The sequence below is a fragment of the Morone saxatilis genome, unplaced genomic scaffold (genome assembly GCF_004916995.1).
Source record: "Morone saxatilis isolate NCDOM2014 unplaced genomic scaffold, NCSU_SB_2.0 Contig5, whole genome shotgun sequence".
In the NCBI taxonomy this organism is placed as follows: Eukaryota; Metazoa; Chordata; class Actinopteri; family Moronidae; genus Morone; species Morone saxatilis.
In genome coordinates, this window is record NW_023340095.1 from 14,372,619 (window position 1) to 14,389,458 (window position 16,840).

At 37.9% G+C, this 16,840-nt stretch overlaps 1 protein-coding gene across 1 annotated transcript in view; it reads right to left on the minus strand.

Annotated features, from left to right (window-relative positions):
* The window catches only part of pde11a (phosphodiesterase 11a), a 40,097-nt gene that overhangs the window by 23,068 nt on the left and 189 nt on the right, over positions 1-16,840 (minus strand). The window contains 7 exon segments of the mRNA XM_035676477.1: positions 1,850-1,925; positions 3,554-3,686; positions 5,344-5,408; positions 5,527-5,667; positions 6,311-6,400; positions 15,403-15,561; positions 16,294-16,840. The exon segment at positions 16,294-16,840 is cut by the window's right edge and continues 33 nt beyond it. Of these exon segments, the coding sequence (XP_035532370.1) occupies positions 1,850-1,925; positions 3,554-3,686; positions 5,344-5,408; positions 5,527-5,667; positions 6,311-6,400; positions 15,403-15,561; positions 16,294-16,840 (1,211 nt within the window).

The following is a 16,840-nucleotide window of genomic DNA, read 5'->3' on the forward strand; positions in this document are numbered from 1 at the left end:
AAGCTGAAACGTAATATAAAGATCATAACACTGGTCTGATGTTCATTCAGCAGGTGACAAATCTGAATCCTGACCCCATACACTACTAGGTAACCTATGACGAATGTCTGTGTTAATCTGCCCTATTTTGAGTGACCAGTGCAGGCTGAACATTAGCTTGAAAGTGAGCCGTGACAAACAAACTGGGCGGGGAGGTCAGTTAAATTAGTCATTTATTTGGATGTTACTTAGTTGTGATGGATTTTTGAGACTACGCTGGCTCTGTCTGAAGCACAACTCACATCTCCAATTTCTGCAGCAATTAATGTAGAATCAAAACCAAAATGGCAGCTAAACATTTTGTAAAAATACAATATATATTATATGGTAGGTAACTGAATTTGAAAAATGAATCATCTAAGAAACACCTTGTATGACCAGCTACCTTTAGTAAAATAATGCTTAAGTCATAGTGATAAAAGAAGTGCTAATGTGATTTTACTCACATTTGTTATTCAACATTAGACCCACCTCATTATTGTTATAGTCACAACAGTATGTCTTGTGGTTACCTTAAAGGAGTTGGCTAAAACCTTGACGCATGACACAACGACATTCGTTTTCTAACTTAATGTATCCTTGACTTGAGAATTTCATCTCCTGCTGCTTTGTTTGTATAATGGTTTTTCACTCTGGAAAAACCTTAGGTGCCACCCACACACACTGCATTTCTTTCTCCCCTCACTCTTTCTGTTCTTCTTCCTCTTCCATCTCCCCTCCCCGACAAATGCACTTACACCTACGCAAAAAAAACCAAACGTGAATACGCGCAGACATCACGCACAAACACACACACAGGTCTTAACCAACCATGTGCAGCAGATATGCTGATCACTTTGCACTCGAATAAAACTAATGACTTTCTGCGTCAGATCTCAGTGGACTCAGTGGAGCTTCTATCATTGCCCCTCCCTGCAATATCCAGCACCAAAACCAGACGAGAGATCAATGATTTATCAGTGTGTCAGTGTGGTGTTGGCCTGGGGCTGCTTCACAAACACAAAGCACACAGCCAGAAGAAGGGAACTCCACCTCCAAGTGTGGAGTGATGGTGCAGCGTGGATCTAATGACATGCATGCAGCCTCAGCTGAACACATGCTCAAGCCCCCCTCTCTGCTGTTGTCTACTATGCAGCAAAAATGAAAAAAAGAAGACATTTGAAACCTACATTATGTATGCATGTGAATGCTGATGTTAGTGTTGAATATATATCTGCATCATACACTATATTGACAAGAGTATGTGCCACCTCTGTCTTTTGGTTTTGGTCTGTTCATCATGCTTTAAGCTAGTCCAATTAGTTCCAATTAAGGTAAAACAAATAAACATTATACAGTGATATTCTAGATCATTGTGTGCTTCCAACTGTTTCAAAATGACGATGCTCCCGTTTCACAAAGCGAGGTCCATAAAGAAAGTGTTTTCTAAATTTGGTGTGGAAGACCTTGACTGGCCTGCACAGAGACTAACCTCGACATCTAACACGTTTGGGATGAACTGGAGGCGAGCAACTGCAAGCCAGGCATTTACCGCCAAACCTCAGTATCAGACCTCACTAATGCTCATTTGGCAGAAAGGGATCAAATCCCTGCAGTCAGGTTACCGAGGAAAGCCTTCCCAGACGGAAGGAAGCATATTAATATACATGGTTTTTAAATTAGATAATCACATTTGTGTAATTGTCAGGTGTACACATACTTTTGGCTATATAGTGTATTAGACTACTCTAACTTTAATACATTTTTATAAACAAACACAAATGAAAAATGAAATAATAATTAATTTAGAAGTTTCCGTTTGTTAACTTACCAATGATTTGGTGATTGCTGTTCCATATGGGAACACAAAGCACGGAGCGGATGTGGAAGTCCGAGAACTGGTCTGCCTAAAAGGAGTGGGAGTGTAAATACAGTACACAGTGAGGATTACAGTACATCATAAAAAATGTCCTTGCTGTGTTCTCAGAATTGTACTCTGGTTTTAGCTTTAGTATAAACAGGTGTATTGAACCTCATAACTTTATCAAAAGTTATTCTTCATATCACAAACATTAGCTTGAGCTTCAGTAAACTGTGATGAGCGTTTTCTGACATTCAATGGATTAATCAAGAAATTAATCAGTTACAAAAATAGTATGAAATGCAAATTCCCTGGTTGTTTACTTGTTCTTTAATCCTCTATTTTATATTTAAATCATAGTTAGATATTTTATTTAAAAAAAACTACTTCCAGCTGCTTTGTATTAGTACAGCACCAATGCATTTGAGACACATTTAAAAAAATATGTTTATATTCTTCAAAATAAGGTATTGAAAGAATGTACCTGTTTTCAGAAAACTCAAGTATAGTATTAGCACTATTAAAGATTTAAACCAGCTCTCTAATATTAAATTATATTTTCACCAGAGTATTCACTGACATGCCTCACCTCTAATGGAAGAGTGAGGCTACATGGACATATAGGAACTGCAGGATGCAGTGTACAGTAAGAATCCGTAAGGCCCTTTTAAAGTGAGAAGCAGCAAGTTGCCGCCTCTATTCATTTCAGTGAGAGTCTGCTGGTAGCTTTTCCGGCCAGTACACATTTTCCATTTTTCTGTCACTGCTGCTTAAGGTTGACCATGTCAACTTTTGCTGCTTGCAGTTGGATGCAGAGTGGACTGCTGTGCTAGCCACGGTGGGACTCTTTTTAGGTCTATGCAGCATCAGCACCGGCTGCTGCGACTGTTGCTTCCTGGTTTGAAAAGGCCTTTATCATACAAAGGTCAATTAACAGCTGACAAAACGGAAAAATTGGTAGTTTGTAATTTCTCACTATGTGGTACCAATAAGAAAATTAATGCTGGTTATAAAAAAGTACTAAGTCAAAGGCAACTGGACTTGGATGTTTGGTCTTGAAGACTTCCAAGAGGCCTCATCAGTTCTACTGACTGGCAGCCATTTTAATCTTCACACCTGGATGAGTCCATAAGGTCACATGTGAGTCTTTAAGGTCACATGACAATCATGTGAGAGATCAGTGCCCAATTAATGAAGGTGTTAATTGTTATGAAACCTCTTGAACTGAATGTAAAGACAGGAGTATAAATTGATACAGCTCAGGGACGGATGTTACAGTTTGACGTTGGTGGTCATACCTGTTTCAAACCATATGTCTACTCATCAGAATGTGTACTTTTAATGCCATCCTTACATGGCTCCACAGGCACTTTCACAGTCATTAATGAATGCCATGTGACCTCATGTGACATCAACTTGTGAACATCCCACAGAGGGTTAAAATGCCTGGGACTCCACACTAGCCAGTGGAACTGAAAAAGCATCTGACATGAGCAGTGAAACATCTTCAATACCAAGCAGTAAGCCTAGTTTTGAGTTCTTTTAGAAATACTATGACGAAGTATATAAAATTTTAATCCGGACAGGAATATTTCATACTGCTTCCTTTGTAATGCTAGTTGAAATCATTTCACTTGGATATAATCCCAGTGACGTCAGTTATTGTGTGTTTACCTCAGCATCAAAGCGGGGATCCTGATAGGCATCACTAATGTTCACAGGTAGTCCTGTGGAAGCTACCAGCTCTGCAATACTGTTGTTGATGAGCCAGTCTGAGTAAGACGATTTCTCCATACTGTCTTTGAAACTAGGGTCAGAAAATAAGAAGGAAACATGACAAAGGGAACAGACTCAAGAAACAGTACTGGGCCAAATTTGTCCACTTGTCTCTTCTCAGTAGGGTTTGATTCTAAATTTTAAAAAAAATTCCAAAGACACTCCTTTAGCTGATAACTCTGCTATCAAGTAAATAAAAGAAAAACTTTTTTTTATTGTATTCAAGTAAAAAAGGTTTCATTCTCTTTCACACCTGAACTGCAAGCTTGCAAAAGGCCATTCTTATTTCTCCTCGTGGACTCCTCTTTTACGTTGACTTGCATTTAATGAACTTCTCATACAGTAGATATCAGTAAGCTTCTCCTGCAGCGTATGAAATAATGAAAAGTTAATTGTGTGATTGTCTTCCTTATTGCCAAACGCCCCCACACTCTGCCTTAGAAACACCGGCATCCCTGCACAGACTTCCCATTCACATTAATTGCAGTGGGCTGTCACTGACTTTTTACCTTCAAACGCAACAAGGTAAATGTTCAGCGTGGCTCACTTTGTCTTTCAAGATTAGAATAAAGATGGAGAGTCACTGATGTTAGATCCTTTGAATCCCTTTGATCTAGTGACACAGTTGTGTGTGAATGTGAAATGCACACTGTGAGGCAGGGAATAAACCTCATGGGTGTGATGGCAAAGATGCCTTACCTCCTTTTTTCTTTCTTGCTCTCTTCATTCTCCCTGTCTCTTCCCTGTCTCATGTCTGTCATTTAGCTGCCACAGACACACTTGCAGCACTGCACACTCGCTCAACATTATCCTCCCCATGGGGGCGGCTGGGGATTGTAAAGCACATTAGAAATCCTACAGTACGCTCGCCTTTTGACACCAAATTTATTCACTTAATTACACACATAAATCTTGCACGGCAGCCCTTGTTATTCAGATGTGAACCTTTAGGAAGACTAGTGTCATCACAGAGATACTGTACTTCTGCCACTTCAGCTTCATTCGAAATATTGCATACTTTTTTTTACTTAAAATCAGAAACTGGCTATTTATTTAATATGTGACACCAGAAACATTCATCAGTGGGGAGTGTGATTAGCCAGAAAGACAAAATTCACAAAAAAAACAGACTGACATTTCTTTGATTACTACTAATTTCTTACTATTGGTATTTCTTGTGTTATGACTTTTTTTAATTACTGCTGCGGTTATCACTACTGCCTTGAAGTGACCATATCAGTTATGGCGAGTGCAGGACCCGTGGATAGTTTGTCTTCCTTCCAGCGTTGGTTTTCATCTATAAACATCCCACACAATATTAAGCCTCTCTTTCACCACTCAGCCATGCCTAGCAGTGGAGAGAAGCAGCAAAACCCAATTAAGTAGGGCTCCTACAGTATGCCTCCTATTCAGAATCAGCATATTACTCCCACAGCAATACAGAATATTCAATTTGTATACTTTTTTTCTTTTTTTTTTTACCCTTACTTTTTGTCATTGATGGAAGTTTTACAGATTCAAACACAGCTCTGTGCAGAATTTAGAGATGCTGTGGTGCAGAAGGCAAACAAAGGTGGAGATACGACTATTTAGTGAAAAGGTTACTGGTGTGAGAAGTAGGAAAATGGAGGGCAAAGCTATGTTTTTCATCAGGCCTGTAGATTTTAACACTGAAACCCTATACATACCTGTTTTCAGTGTCTGCACTACACTTAGGAGACAGTAGCTCGAAAGACTTGGTGAACTTCACCACCTGAAAGATTTGAAAGGAAAGAAATCACTAAATTGTGTTGGTATTATTGCACAGTATTGCATGCATAGGCCCAAATGTACAGACAGATAGACACATAAACAGCAGGACAGTAAAGTACCGGTGATTCAATGTCCTCTAGCAACTGAACAGAGCAGCGTTCGCACTTCAGCAATGTCTGGGCACGGTGCATGATCTTCCTGACAATCTTCTCCAGGTCAGTCTGCTCTTCAAACAGGTCATTGACTACCTCCAAGAGTGCCTGAACACAAGCAACAGAAAAAGATACCACTGGCATTATTCCCAACAATCTGATGCTGTAAAATACTAAATAAGAAATCTGTCAGCAGGTTATAGTGAAGACCCTTTAAACAAATATATTTTGCCTCGCTCAGCTGTTAGAGCACAATTATTATTATTATCCTTAAACCATAAACCAAAAGGATGATATAACATGATTAGTTTCCCCAATAAAAGTAATTTAGGCCCTTTATCTAAGGCAGTGCCAATCCAATTTAATACACAAGCACATAAAATCATATGGTGTAAAGGGAGCTCTCCTCATTTCTCTCCTCTGTTCGCTAAGCTATGTTCTCATTATGTTCTCTTCCATCACAAATCAATGTGTGACATGAATTAGTGCATCTCTTAACATTTCCTAGGAGATTTAGATCATGGACCAGGCCTGAGTCTGGATGCGGGCCCATCCCCCACTACAGATCCAGAGAAAATGTCCATGCAGGGCTGCATGCTGCTCTGTGATCCCCACTGCAGTGGCAGCAAGTGGGCTGCTGCTGATCAATACTCAGCCTCAATGTCAGCATTGGGGGGAGGAAGTAATGCTGATCCATGGGATGGGTGGGGGGTGATGGGGGTATTATCCTGGTTGGCCCCGTGGCCCTTACCCGGCTCCTGTCATACTCCTTCCTTGAGGCGGCGAAGAGTTGGGCATTGGAGATCGCAATACCACAGAAAGGCAGGTACATCTGCAGCACCTGTGGACATATTGAACACATAATTTGCAGAGAAAATATGGTTATTTATCAAAGATGGTCCCTGATGTCACAAAATTATTGCTATTATATACATACATTTTTCTGGAGCTCCCCAAAAACCTACAACTTAAAGTCTTTAATACTCATTGAAATGTGACATGTACTGTACCTTTCAAAAAATGTTTTCAAATATCTCAAATATCTAAAGGTATCCCGTGGTGTTTTTTCCCATCGCACTAGCAGTAGTGTTTTTTATGAGTGGGTCTCCCTGTTTTGTCTGTATCATGTATTAGCATGTGGGGAAACACAATACACAGTCAATGGTTTTACACCATTCCACTCATGTACAGATAGCCGTAATGTACAAAGAAGCATGGAAATGAGCCAACAAGGCAGTGAAGAAGATGTTGGCTGGTTAACATTACGGCAAAATGTCTAGGATTTAAAAAAAAGGCGACTTTGCAAATGTTTTATGAGGATGAAAATGCATTGCACAACACTTTCATTAGCGCTCAAGGATAAACACAATGGGTTTTGGTGAGAAGCAGCGAATGTAAACAACTTTTGTTTTCTTAGAATCCTCTGCAGGGCACCTTTAATGTTGTAGCTAATTTTTAGAATTGGCTATAAAAAAAGTTATTTGGAAAATAAAGCAAACAAAAAACTAAAAGTGAATGAGTAATATTTTCATCCAAGAAAAACTTAGCTATTGAATTGGAACAAATAAGAAATGGTCTTTCATTGGCATCATTACTTGCTGGGACAAATAAATCAATTCAACTGACATTTTACCATTTGACTGAATAGTCTGACTTGCCGTGCCTTGGGCTGATAACATCAATTCCTTATTTCACTCATATTTTCTTCATATAAATAATGTAATCACTTGATGTGGCCAATGACTTTAGTTAATGTGTATCCTGAAATCGAATCAACGTCTTACTAGTTTGTAATCGAACTACATTTCTTTCTTCCTCACCTCACATAATGAACATCAATACAGTATGCAAGCACACTCTACAGATGATGCAGAGAGGTGGCCGCAACTGCATGCTAGTAAGTCAGCTGTGTTCTAAATACACAGGTTCAATTCTATATGACTACAATCACCCCACAATGAAGCCTTATCTGAGAGACACTCAGCCCCCATAACATGGAATCAATAGAATGTAGGTTGCGTGCTTCCTTACGCTGCCTCTTTGTTTAGTTATCTGTCTTTAGCATCTGGCTGCTGTGTAAACAATACAATCAGTACAACAAACCCACTAATATTTACCAGCCTTCAGCGCGACCTGAGTGTAGGGACAATACAACAATACATGAATGGGAAGTTACTCAGCTGTGGCCACTGATACAGGGATATCTCTTTCACCTTTTGGAAAAGATAATGTATCAGTTTCTCATCAGCCACAAATGAACATGTAAAGAACAGAATCCTATAGCACTGTGTTGACTTATACCCTTAAGCTTATACCCAAATAAAAGGTATAAAATATTTTTTTAGGTAGACTGCAGGATCACAACCTTGAGTTAAGGACGTTGTGTGCAGTTAGATATGAAGGAAATTAATAGACCTATATGGGCTATTTATATTTGTTTAAAATGCTTTAGTAAGCAATATAAAACATGTATTTAAAATACATTAATGCTATAGTATAATACATTTGGAGCTTCTGCTGTACTCTTAACAACTGATTCATTAATTCACATGACAACTTGGAAACTCTAATTGCTGGGGTCATGATAATTGTAGACCTAAAAATGGCATCACACACTGGAAAAGGTTGAGAAACCCTGCTCTAATTGCTGCAATTTCTCTTAACAATCAAACAGGTCTCCTGGGTTAGCTACATATCTTTAATTTTCCCAGTCTATATCTCAATGGTAGTATGGCTGATATCTGAATTTAAAGAGACTCCAATGACAAACGAACAAAAGAGTGAGGAAACGTGGAGTAGTGGAGTGGGAAAAAGCCATTAGGCTTGATTGTCTTTTTATACACTATAGTTGTAACTACTCGTGTACAGAGTTACAGTTTTTGTCACACTGATGTGCACATTGTGACTGTTTAGAATTATGCTAAGTACAAATTAAATCACTAAATTAAAAACATTTCTAATCATTATATCATATGAACTATCACTCTGTCATGCTAATGAGTAAATTCACTTAATGAACTTCATTTAGTCATTATATGTAATCAAGCACCTTCTGCAATTGTTTTCAGACACGGAAAACAGATGATGCTGAACAATAAGCTCATACATATTGCTATTTCAGCTGTCCTATGGAATTCTCTAATAATGATCTTCCAGAAAGACAGTGGCCATCAATAGCCCCAGCAGGAGAAGATTCATTAGCGAGCAGGACTTTGGGGATCTGGCTATGGATCTGCCTGTGGAACAGGCAAACCCAAGAAAAGCACCGCTCTCTCTAATTACATTCTGTCAGGCAGGCCATTATACAAGGTTGCATTACAAACAAGACGTTCTTGCCTAGAGACCTGTGGACTGACCAGTAAAGAGTGGTTTAATAATGAAACTAACTGGCCAAGGCCTCAGGGAGAGTCAGTCCCTCAATGTCTTCCTTTCATACAACTGGAATTTCATATAAAGCAAGCCATGGGGAAATTTCATAGCCAACATTTTCTTTCTCTATTGACAACGTGAATAACAACTAGTTGATTTAAAAAGCTGTTCTCACTTTGCATGTGTGGTAAGGTGAAGCCATTGTTTTGCCAAGAACTGTAAATTGAGCTCTCCGTTTGCTCTGATATCATATGGGACTCCCGTAGCTTGCAAAGCGCATAGCAGTTTTGTAAATACACTTAGCAAAGATTGCTTCTTTTGAAGGTGACATCAAATATTAATGCAATGGGAATCTAGACCTCAACAAATCTTACAAAGGAAGTCACTGTTATATATCATTATTATCAACAATAGTCAAATTAATACCATGTTTAAAAAAGCCACTTTACAGATGCGGTGAGAATAAATTATGCTTTGTTTTTTTTTCCTTTAAAATTAATCCCGACTAAATTTAACATTTAAAATATATTGAATTGTCTGGCTGTAATTTATGATCACTAATACAACACAGCTAATAAACACTGTACCACACCAGCTGCTCAATAGCTATTATCCATAAATAATTAAATAGTTCTACACATCACAGGTATGTGGAATAAAGCCAGGAGGTCACAACAACTAAGCAGTGGATGTTGCATCAGTGCAATAACATCAAGATAGATCAAGTGTTTGTAAACACTTATTCGTCCTTGGATAAATATTCCCATATGCCAGTGCCAAAGACAGGTTTCCATGAATTAATTTCCGTTTTATCTAATTTGAATGGACAATAGAGTAATCTGAATTCTTGTGTCCTTTATAAATTCTTTAAACAGATCTTCGCTGAAAAAATAAAACCTTTCAAGTTCACACAAAACCTAAAAAGAAATATATCCTTTCTTTCAAAAGATGAACTAATTGGTGATATAGGACAAGAGCATAAAAAACTAAGATTGAGATTTTGTGTTTTGTGTTGATAATTTACAACAAAGTCTTCAAATTCAATATAATCTTAATGGGAACAAGTGTGACAAACAACACAAATTAGCACTGAGAGCTAAAAAAAATTGTTTAATAACAATATACATAAAACATGAAATGTTAAAGATTACACATGATATGTTTGTGTATATGAATTACCTAACTGAAGAATCAAGAATATTGTGCAATTTAGGGTGAAAACTGTCTTTATCTTGTGTTAAGAACTGTTTCCAAACAGTTAGGTTGATTGGGTGAATTTATTCACAAGAGCATCAACGGTACCCCATAACATCAATGTATTGCCACCTCGTTTGGCCGTGATACAAGGTTGTTTGCAAAATTATTGTAATCAATTAGCATCAATAATTAAGAATTACGTAATGAATGAATTTACTAATCAACAGCAGAGTGTAATTATTGTGATAGTTCATGGCTTATGTGCATGTTAAGGACCTGAGAATTTGCCATATATACTGTCAAATATGCTCACAGAATATTTAAAAAGCAGTTCAGTTTCAGTAGGTAATTTAGATTTCATTCACATAGAGACGAAATTCAATCCATACTGGATTTTTTTAAGCTGCTACCAACAGTTACAAAAGTAAAATAAAATAAATCATACTCAGACAAAAGTGATGACTTTGTGCTCTCACTATCACACCCAGTTCTTGGTTTTTGGTTGAAGTCAAAGTTGAACTCAGATTATAATTTTGATTTTTTCCATTACACAGTTGGGATCAAATCTACGTGGGTCTAAGTTTGGCATTTTCAGTTAAGGAGTTTATTTTAAATTGTTCCTTTGTTTAAAAATCTAAATTTGTAGATGAAGTCAGCGGCGGTCGACACACACTTCCTTAAGTCAAATTACCACTATGTTATCCTAATTGGCTCTACTGTAGTCATGGTAACCAGTAATCATTATCTGCCAGATATCTTGTTGTATCTGTTCTGTATCACGTTTTCTTGTTTTAGTTTCTTGTAGCAGTAGGCATTGATTTTCACACTTTGGCATCCACCAAGATACAGTTTTAGGTCCACTTATATTTTCACTTTGAAACAAAACATCTATTTACAACTTTAAAACGACTGTGTATTGCACAGGGTTGCACAGTAAAAAAATATGCAGTTCAAATTCTTACTGATTGTGTATTTGCTCCAAATCAAAGAATCCAAGTCATATTAGAAGCATCCCTCTAATTTCTTAAAATAAAGCAATATCAAAAACTGCATAACAGACGAGAAGTTAATATTGAGGTTCAGACTCAATACCCACATATTGTATATGTTGTTATAAATAACTTTTTAAGGAACCAGTTTAGTATGATGTACTGTATACATTTTAATTTGATCTGATATCCTGCAGGAATGTATTAAAAACATGTGGCTCCAAGCAGAAATTGTGTTCTGTCTTCTTTGGCTGTGGATTTACATTGGAAACTTGTGAAAGTCGTTATTACAGTATTGCTTTGAGCCAATTTGACAAGGAGTTTGGCAGCCAGAGGGAGCACAGCGGTGAGGGGAGAATGCTATTTGACAATTGACTCACAGAGATGTTAAACTATATTGGCAAATGGAGCCTACATGGGGGAACTTGTATCTTAGTAAGAGCAAATCTGTGTAAATGTGCTGATTAATACATTTAATGTAAAATGTGAAGATGAAGACATCCAATACATGACATGAAAAAAGCTAATCAAGATAATAACACAAGATGTAGACATAGCACAATGAGGTCAGCTTATAGACTCAAGTCAATACCTATATTGCTCAATGAGACAATGCAATTATACATAGGTTGAACCATTATCCATGCTCCCCAAAGGAATCCAATCCTGCAGGGTAACACAACACAATTACAGCAGCGCCGGATTTAAGCCACATAATGTGTTCAAATATCCTATAAGGATCACTGCATAGAGAACAACATTTGTTTTAATAAAGGTACACTGAAGTCTCTAATGACATCTGCTATTGCAGTATTTTTAATGCTTTGAAAAGTGTGATACATTTTCTTATTACAAGGTCTACCATATGAGCAGAGCTGCAGCTGTGCTGTGCAGGGAGCTTACTGTGTTCTCTGATGTTAGCATTGCATTTCATTACTAATTCAGCTGTAGCCATCCCAAGCATTAGCGTGATGTTAATGCAATGTGAAACGGACTCAAAACATGGGAAAGAAAAAAATAATTCCTCTTCTCCATCTATTATGAACAATGGATAGAGTCTAAAGATGTCATTTTGACTGTAGATCTCCAATGAAGAAAAACATACACATTTTTTTTTAAAACCACAGTCATTTGCTACATTGAAACATCTCCAAAATAAAATCACAACTAGCTTTGTGCTTTCATGTTTCATCTTTTTTCCCCTTTAGGGGCTCATAGCTGCAATAAGAGAGGAAGTCAGTGTATCGCTTTATAGCCTTTTTGCCACATCTAGTCAAGTGTGCTGATGGCCTAAACACGTGCTCCTCGTGCCTCTCTGATGATGGCAAAAAGTCAAATAAACAACCTTTCACATACAGAAGACTACCTGGATCACTGCGAGATGTAACACCCCCACCTACTGCTTTGACATATTATTTGTATAGCATCTTTGTGTTTGTTGCAACTGCCAACTTGACTGATCTCTTTACTGACTGACCTGATTTACAAAGGGATAAAACACTAAACAGGAGTCATCCAAGCGCATGCCCAGTCCTCTTGGATCATATGTCCTGTAGATACAGGTGCACACCTTCACACCTGGAAGCCCCCTATTACCAGACTGATGTGTTGGCCATTGAGCAACCTAGAACCCTTATTTGGTGTAAAGTTTTTGACAACCATTCAAAATCACATAATGGGGTGAAATTTAAATGGTGATACTAAATTAAAGACTTTCCCACTAAGCACACACGTAAGCGCAAAACAATTATTATTATAATGTTATTCTTGGTTGTATAACAACAAGGTCCTTTCGAAGATACTGCCTTGTAAAAATGTGATGATGCTGAGAGACAAGCTACGACCTACAGTAGCTAGAACTAGACACAGACTCAGGGCAAATGTGCTACACGTCAGACTGAGCAGGAGGAATTCTTTAAATAATTAATATTATTTATCATTTTGGACACAGGAACAAACAGAGAAAGAGCAAACATCACCTGCTGTTATGTATCAGACAACAGATATGCAGTTACTGTTGCTTGTGAAATATTCTGTTTGAACAAAAAAGATGCAAGAGGAAAAGACAGATGTAAAAGCAGAGCATGAGCTACACTCAAACTCTGAAGACAATATGTGATGTGGATAGCACCCATCCATTCTGATGATGGCAGTGCTTTTTCAGTGTTGTCACTGGAAAATATTGTTACTGTCACAACACAAAACAAATCAGATAGTATAGAAGCATAAAATGATACAACAACCAAAGGCTGATGCACCTGACAAAACTAGTTTTTATATTTTTCTAACTACATATATTTTGCAATATATAATTACAATTATGTAACATAATATTAATTACAAGATGGGAGGGGAAATTTTCACTTGTCAGAAAGAAAGTGTGTTCAGTTATTGTATACTCAATAGCTAGTAGTACAATGTACTTTAAATATATATAATTTAAGGTAAAACAGCAACTCTAGTAATGATACTTATCAGCCTCATAAATCTAAAAGAAAATCTAAAAATTAAGTTTCTGTAAATCAAAATAATACTCTAACAATAACAAAAGAGCGCTGTGCTGTCAATTCCCATTTCATGGCACCTACATTAGTTAGATGTGAAGCTGCTTATATAATATAGTAATAATAAGATTCCCAACTGAGGACAAGAATGAATCAGTGAAATTCTGACATGTGTAAGAAAAATGTCATCCAGCAGTCATAATAATACAAAAACAAGGTTTAGAGCTAGTGTGACAAGTAAACTACAATACATTGCATAACAATTATCTCTGGAACATTTTAGATCTCAAAGAAGAAAAGTGTTTGCTTGGTTCCATGAAATCTGAATCACCAGCACATCTCTGATTTGTTCAGACAATTCAAGTAATGAAGTAAAAACAAACTGACAACTAGGTCTGAGTATCAAGTCAGACTGAGCAGGAGGCATTCTTTAATTAATAAATATGATTACTGAAGAATCACCAAACAAGCAATGAAATGTTTCATAGCATGTCCCATGCTAGTAGGTCACAATGCGAATCATAGGGGACAAAATATGAGAAAAATCCCCTTTTTACCTCAGAAAAATCCATCTTCTTTTTAATATATCTGCTATTGCAACCTCGTGAGTATAACAACATTGACAGCAATGAACAATGACATCACTAAAGCCCTGCTATCCTCGTGTGCCACTAACACCACATAACAGTATTTGCCTACAAAAGCAGAGTAACATCCCTGAAATGCCACACATGAATCATAGAGCTTATGATTATTTCACTTCAGGCCTGTTCTTTCCTTTGTACTATGCTTTACTGTGCTGCAACAATATCAAGACTAAAGCCACATTAGTAGCTCTATAAAGCTTTACTACAACAGTGTCTAAGTCTTTAAGTGCTAACATCAGCATGACAACATGCTTACAATGTCAATGTTAACATGTTAATGGTTAACAGGTAATGTTTATCATGTTCTCTGTCTTAGTTAAGTCTGTTAGCATAACTTTTGCTAATTCGTGTGATGGGAATGCCATTAGTTTTGCAGGTACTTGTTCATGAACTTAAAATATTGGACAACTTAAAGTGGTGACCTGATGGTGGCGCTAAAGGAGGTCATGGTATCACCAAAGCTATTATATATAATCCAGTGGGGAGCTTTAATGTCTGTACCAAATGTCATTGCAATACAACAGTTGTCAAAACATTTCACTATGAAAGGAAAAAGGCCAAGCCAGGCAGAGGGTTGCCAAAGTGATTTGGTTACATTGTCCGGGAACCAAAATTTGTGCCTGTCAGTAAGGTAGATGTAGAGACATTTCACTGGATTACTGAAAACAGACAATTCAAATAAACCCAATGTCAACCTTGTTGTGCCACTGGAGTAGAAGTCCCAGGATCAACCAACCAACCAACCGACATCCTGCTGCAAGTGTTGCTAAAAATTGTGACCACGCTACCATATTGCCATAGGACCATGTGGGACTTATAATGGACTGACTGTCCCTTTACTCATAAGCGGAAATTCTATTTGCACACAAATGAGAAACAGCCTGAACTAAGAATGGCCCAAATATATATATTTTTTATCAGTTTTTTACTTGATAAAGTTGTTTGATTCAGACATACAATGGGTAGAAGTCTACCTTTTATATGTACAGATGTACAAAGAGTGGTTATAAGTCAAGACAACAAAAACTCACACAAAGGAAAAAAACACAATTATCTTGATCTAGTCTGCACATTATTATGGCAGCATGTGTGATCTTCACCCAGCATTTTTACTCACAGCGATAATAATGAAATTACCTTCTCATCATCTTCAGTGAAGAGTGCCCCACTTGAAGACTTGTTGATGGCCTGAGCAACTCCAATGATCTCTCCATCACTGTTGCGAATGGGCATGCACAAGAGCGACTTGGTTTTGTACCCTGTCAGCTTGTCAATTTCATCACTGAACCGACGATCCTGCAATCCACAGGGACAGTACAAGATAAAGACACAATGTAAGCACTTATTGCAAAAATGCCGCTTTCCCTTTTACTTTCAGATGACAGTGCAGTAAAATGTACAACTCATCAGGACATTTCTTAGAAACAAGAAAGTATTCAATAAAGGCAATATGATGGACAACAGCATAATTACAGAATTGCTTTGTAAAACTTTGCCCAAAGCCTGGAAAATGTCTGACTTGAAGAAGCAGTGGTCAGATGGTTGCTGTGTTTGGACATTAAAGTAATTTAACCCTTTTTTTCCCTATTATCTTTATAACCAAGAAGAGTTCTGCTCAGACTTTTTTTCCACATTGAAAAAGGGCCACGCTTATCATTAAGCAATTTAGTGTCCTTGCAGCTTTAATGTAGTCTAGTATTCTCCTAATTTTTTTAAATCAAGGCAAACACAGTGGAACTGCAGAAAACAAACAACAGAGGAAGAATGATGCCTCTCCTTTTTTTGCCGTATTTTTATTACTCAGTGATGTGTAGTGTGAATCTGTGGTTTGACACAAGCTTTGTCCAGCTGACTGCTGGTGTTGGTTTCCGTGCTCTCTCAGCTCTGTTACGCAGTCTGATTGATGATCAATTAACTGTGACGGATAAAATGACAGACTCAAAGAAAATGATCTGTCTCCCTGTCTGACTCTCTCTCTCTCCCTCTCTCATTTCTGTGACGCATGCATGCACAAAGAGGAGCAGGCACCTGATAAGCGTCAGGAATGTTCACTGTCTCTCCGTGTTCAGCCACATATCCAATGATTCCTTTCCCCCATGGCACTTGAACTTCATCTGAATTCATTGAGGGTAAAACTGTGGTACCTGCGTGCACATCAAAGAATTTGGACACTAGTGTCTTCTTGTTGCCCGTCCCCTCCACTAAAAACAAGGAGCACCGGTCTGCATCGACCATAATACAAACAAACACAAGGATTTTGTAGCTGAGACTCGTTAGATCCAAGTCGTTAGATATGTCTTTTACAAGCTCCAGGAAAAACTCTCTTTCGTTGTGTTCTTTGAGGTAATATTTAAAATCCACGGCTGTGGACGGGTACTGGGGGATGTTGACTCTGGACTCCAGCAGTGCGCTCAGTATGTGCGCAGTGGTCGGGGGTAGAGAGCTCGCTTTCCTCAGCAGAGCTCTCCTTCTCATGCTCGTCAGGGGCTCCTGGGCCCTGGAATTAACATGTTCGTCGTATGTCCTGTTGACATTGATGGCCTTTGATCTGGCGAAAGTTTTGCGCAGCTCCTTC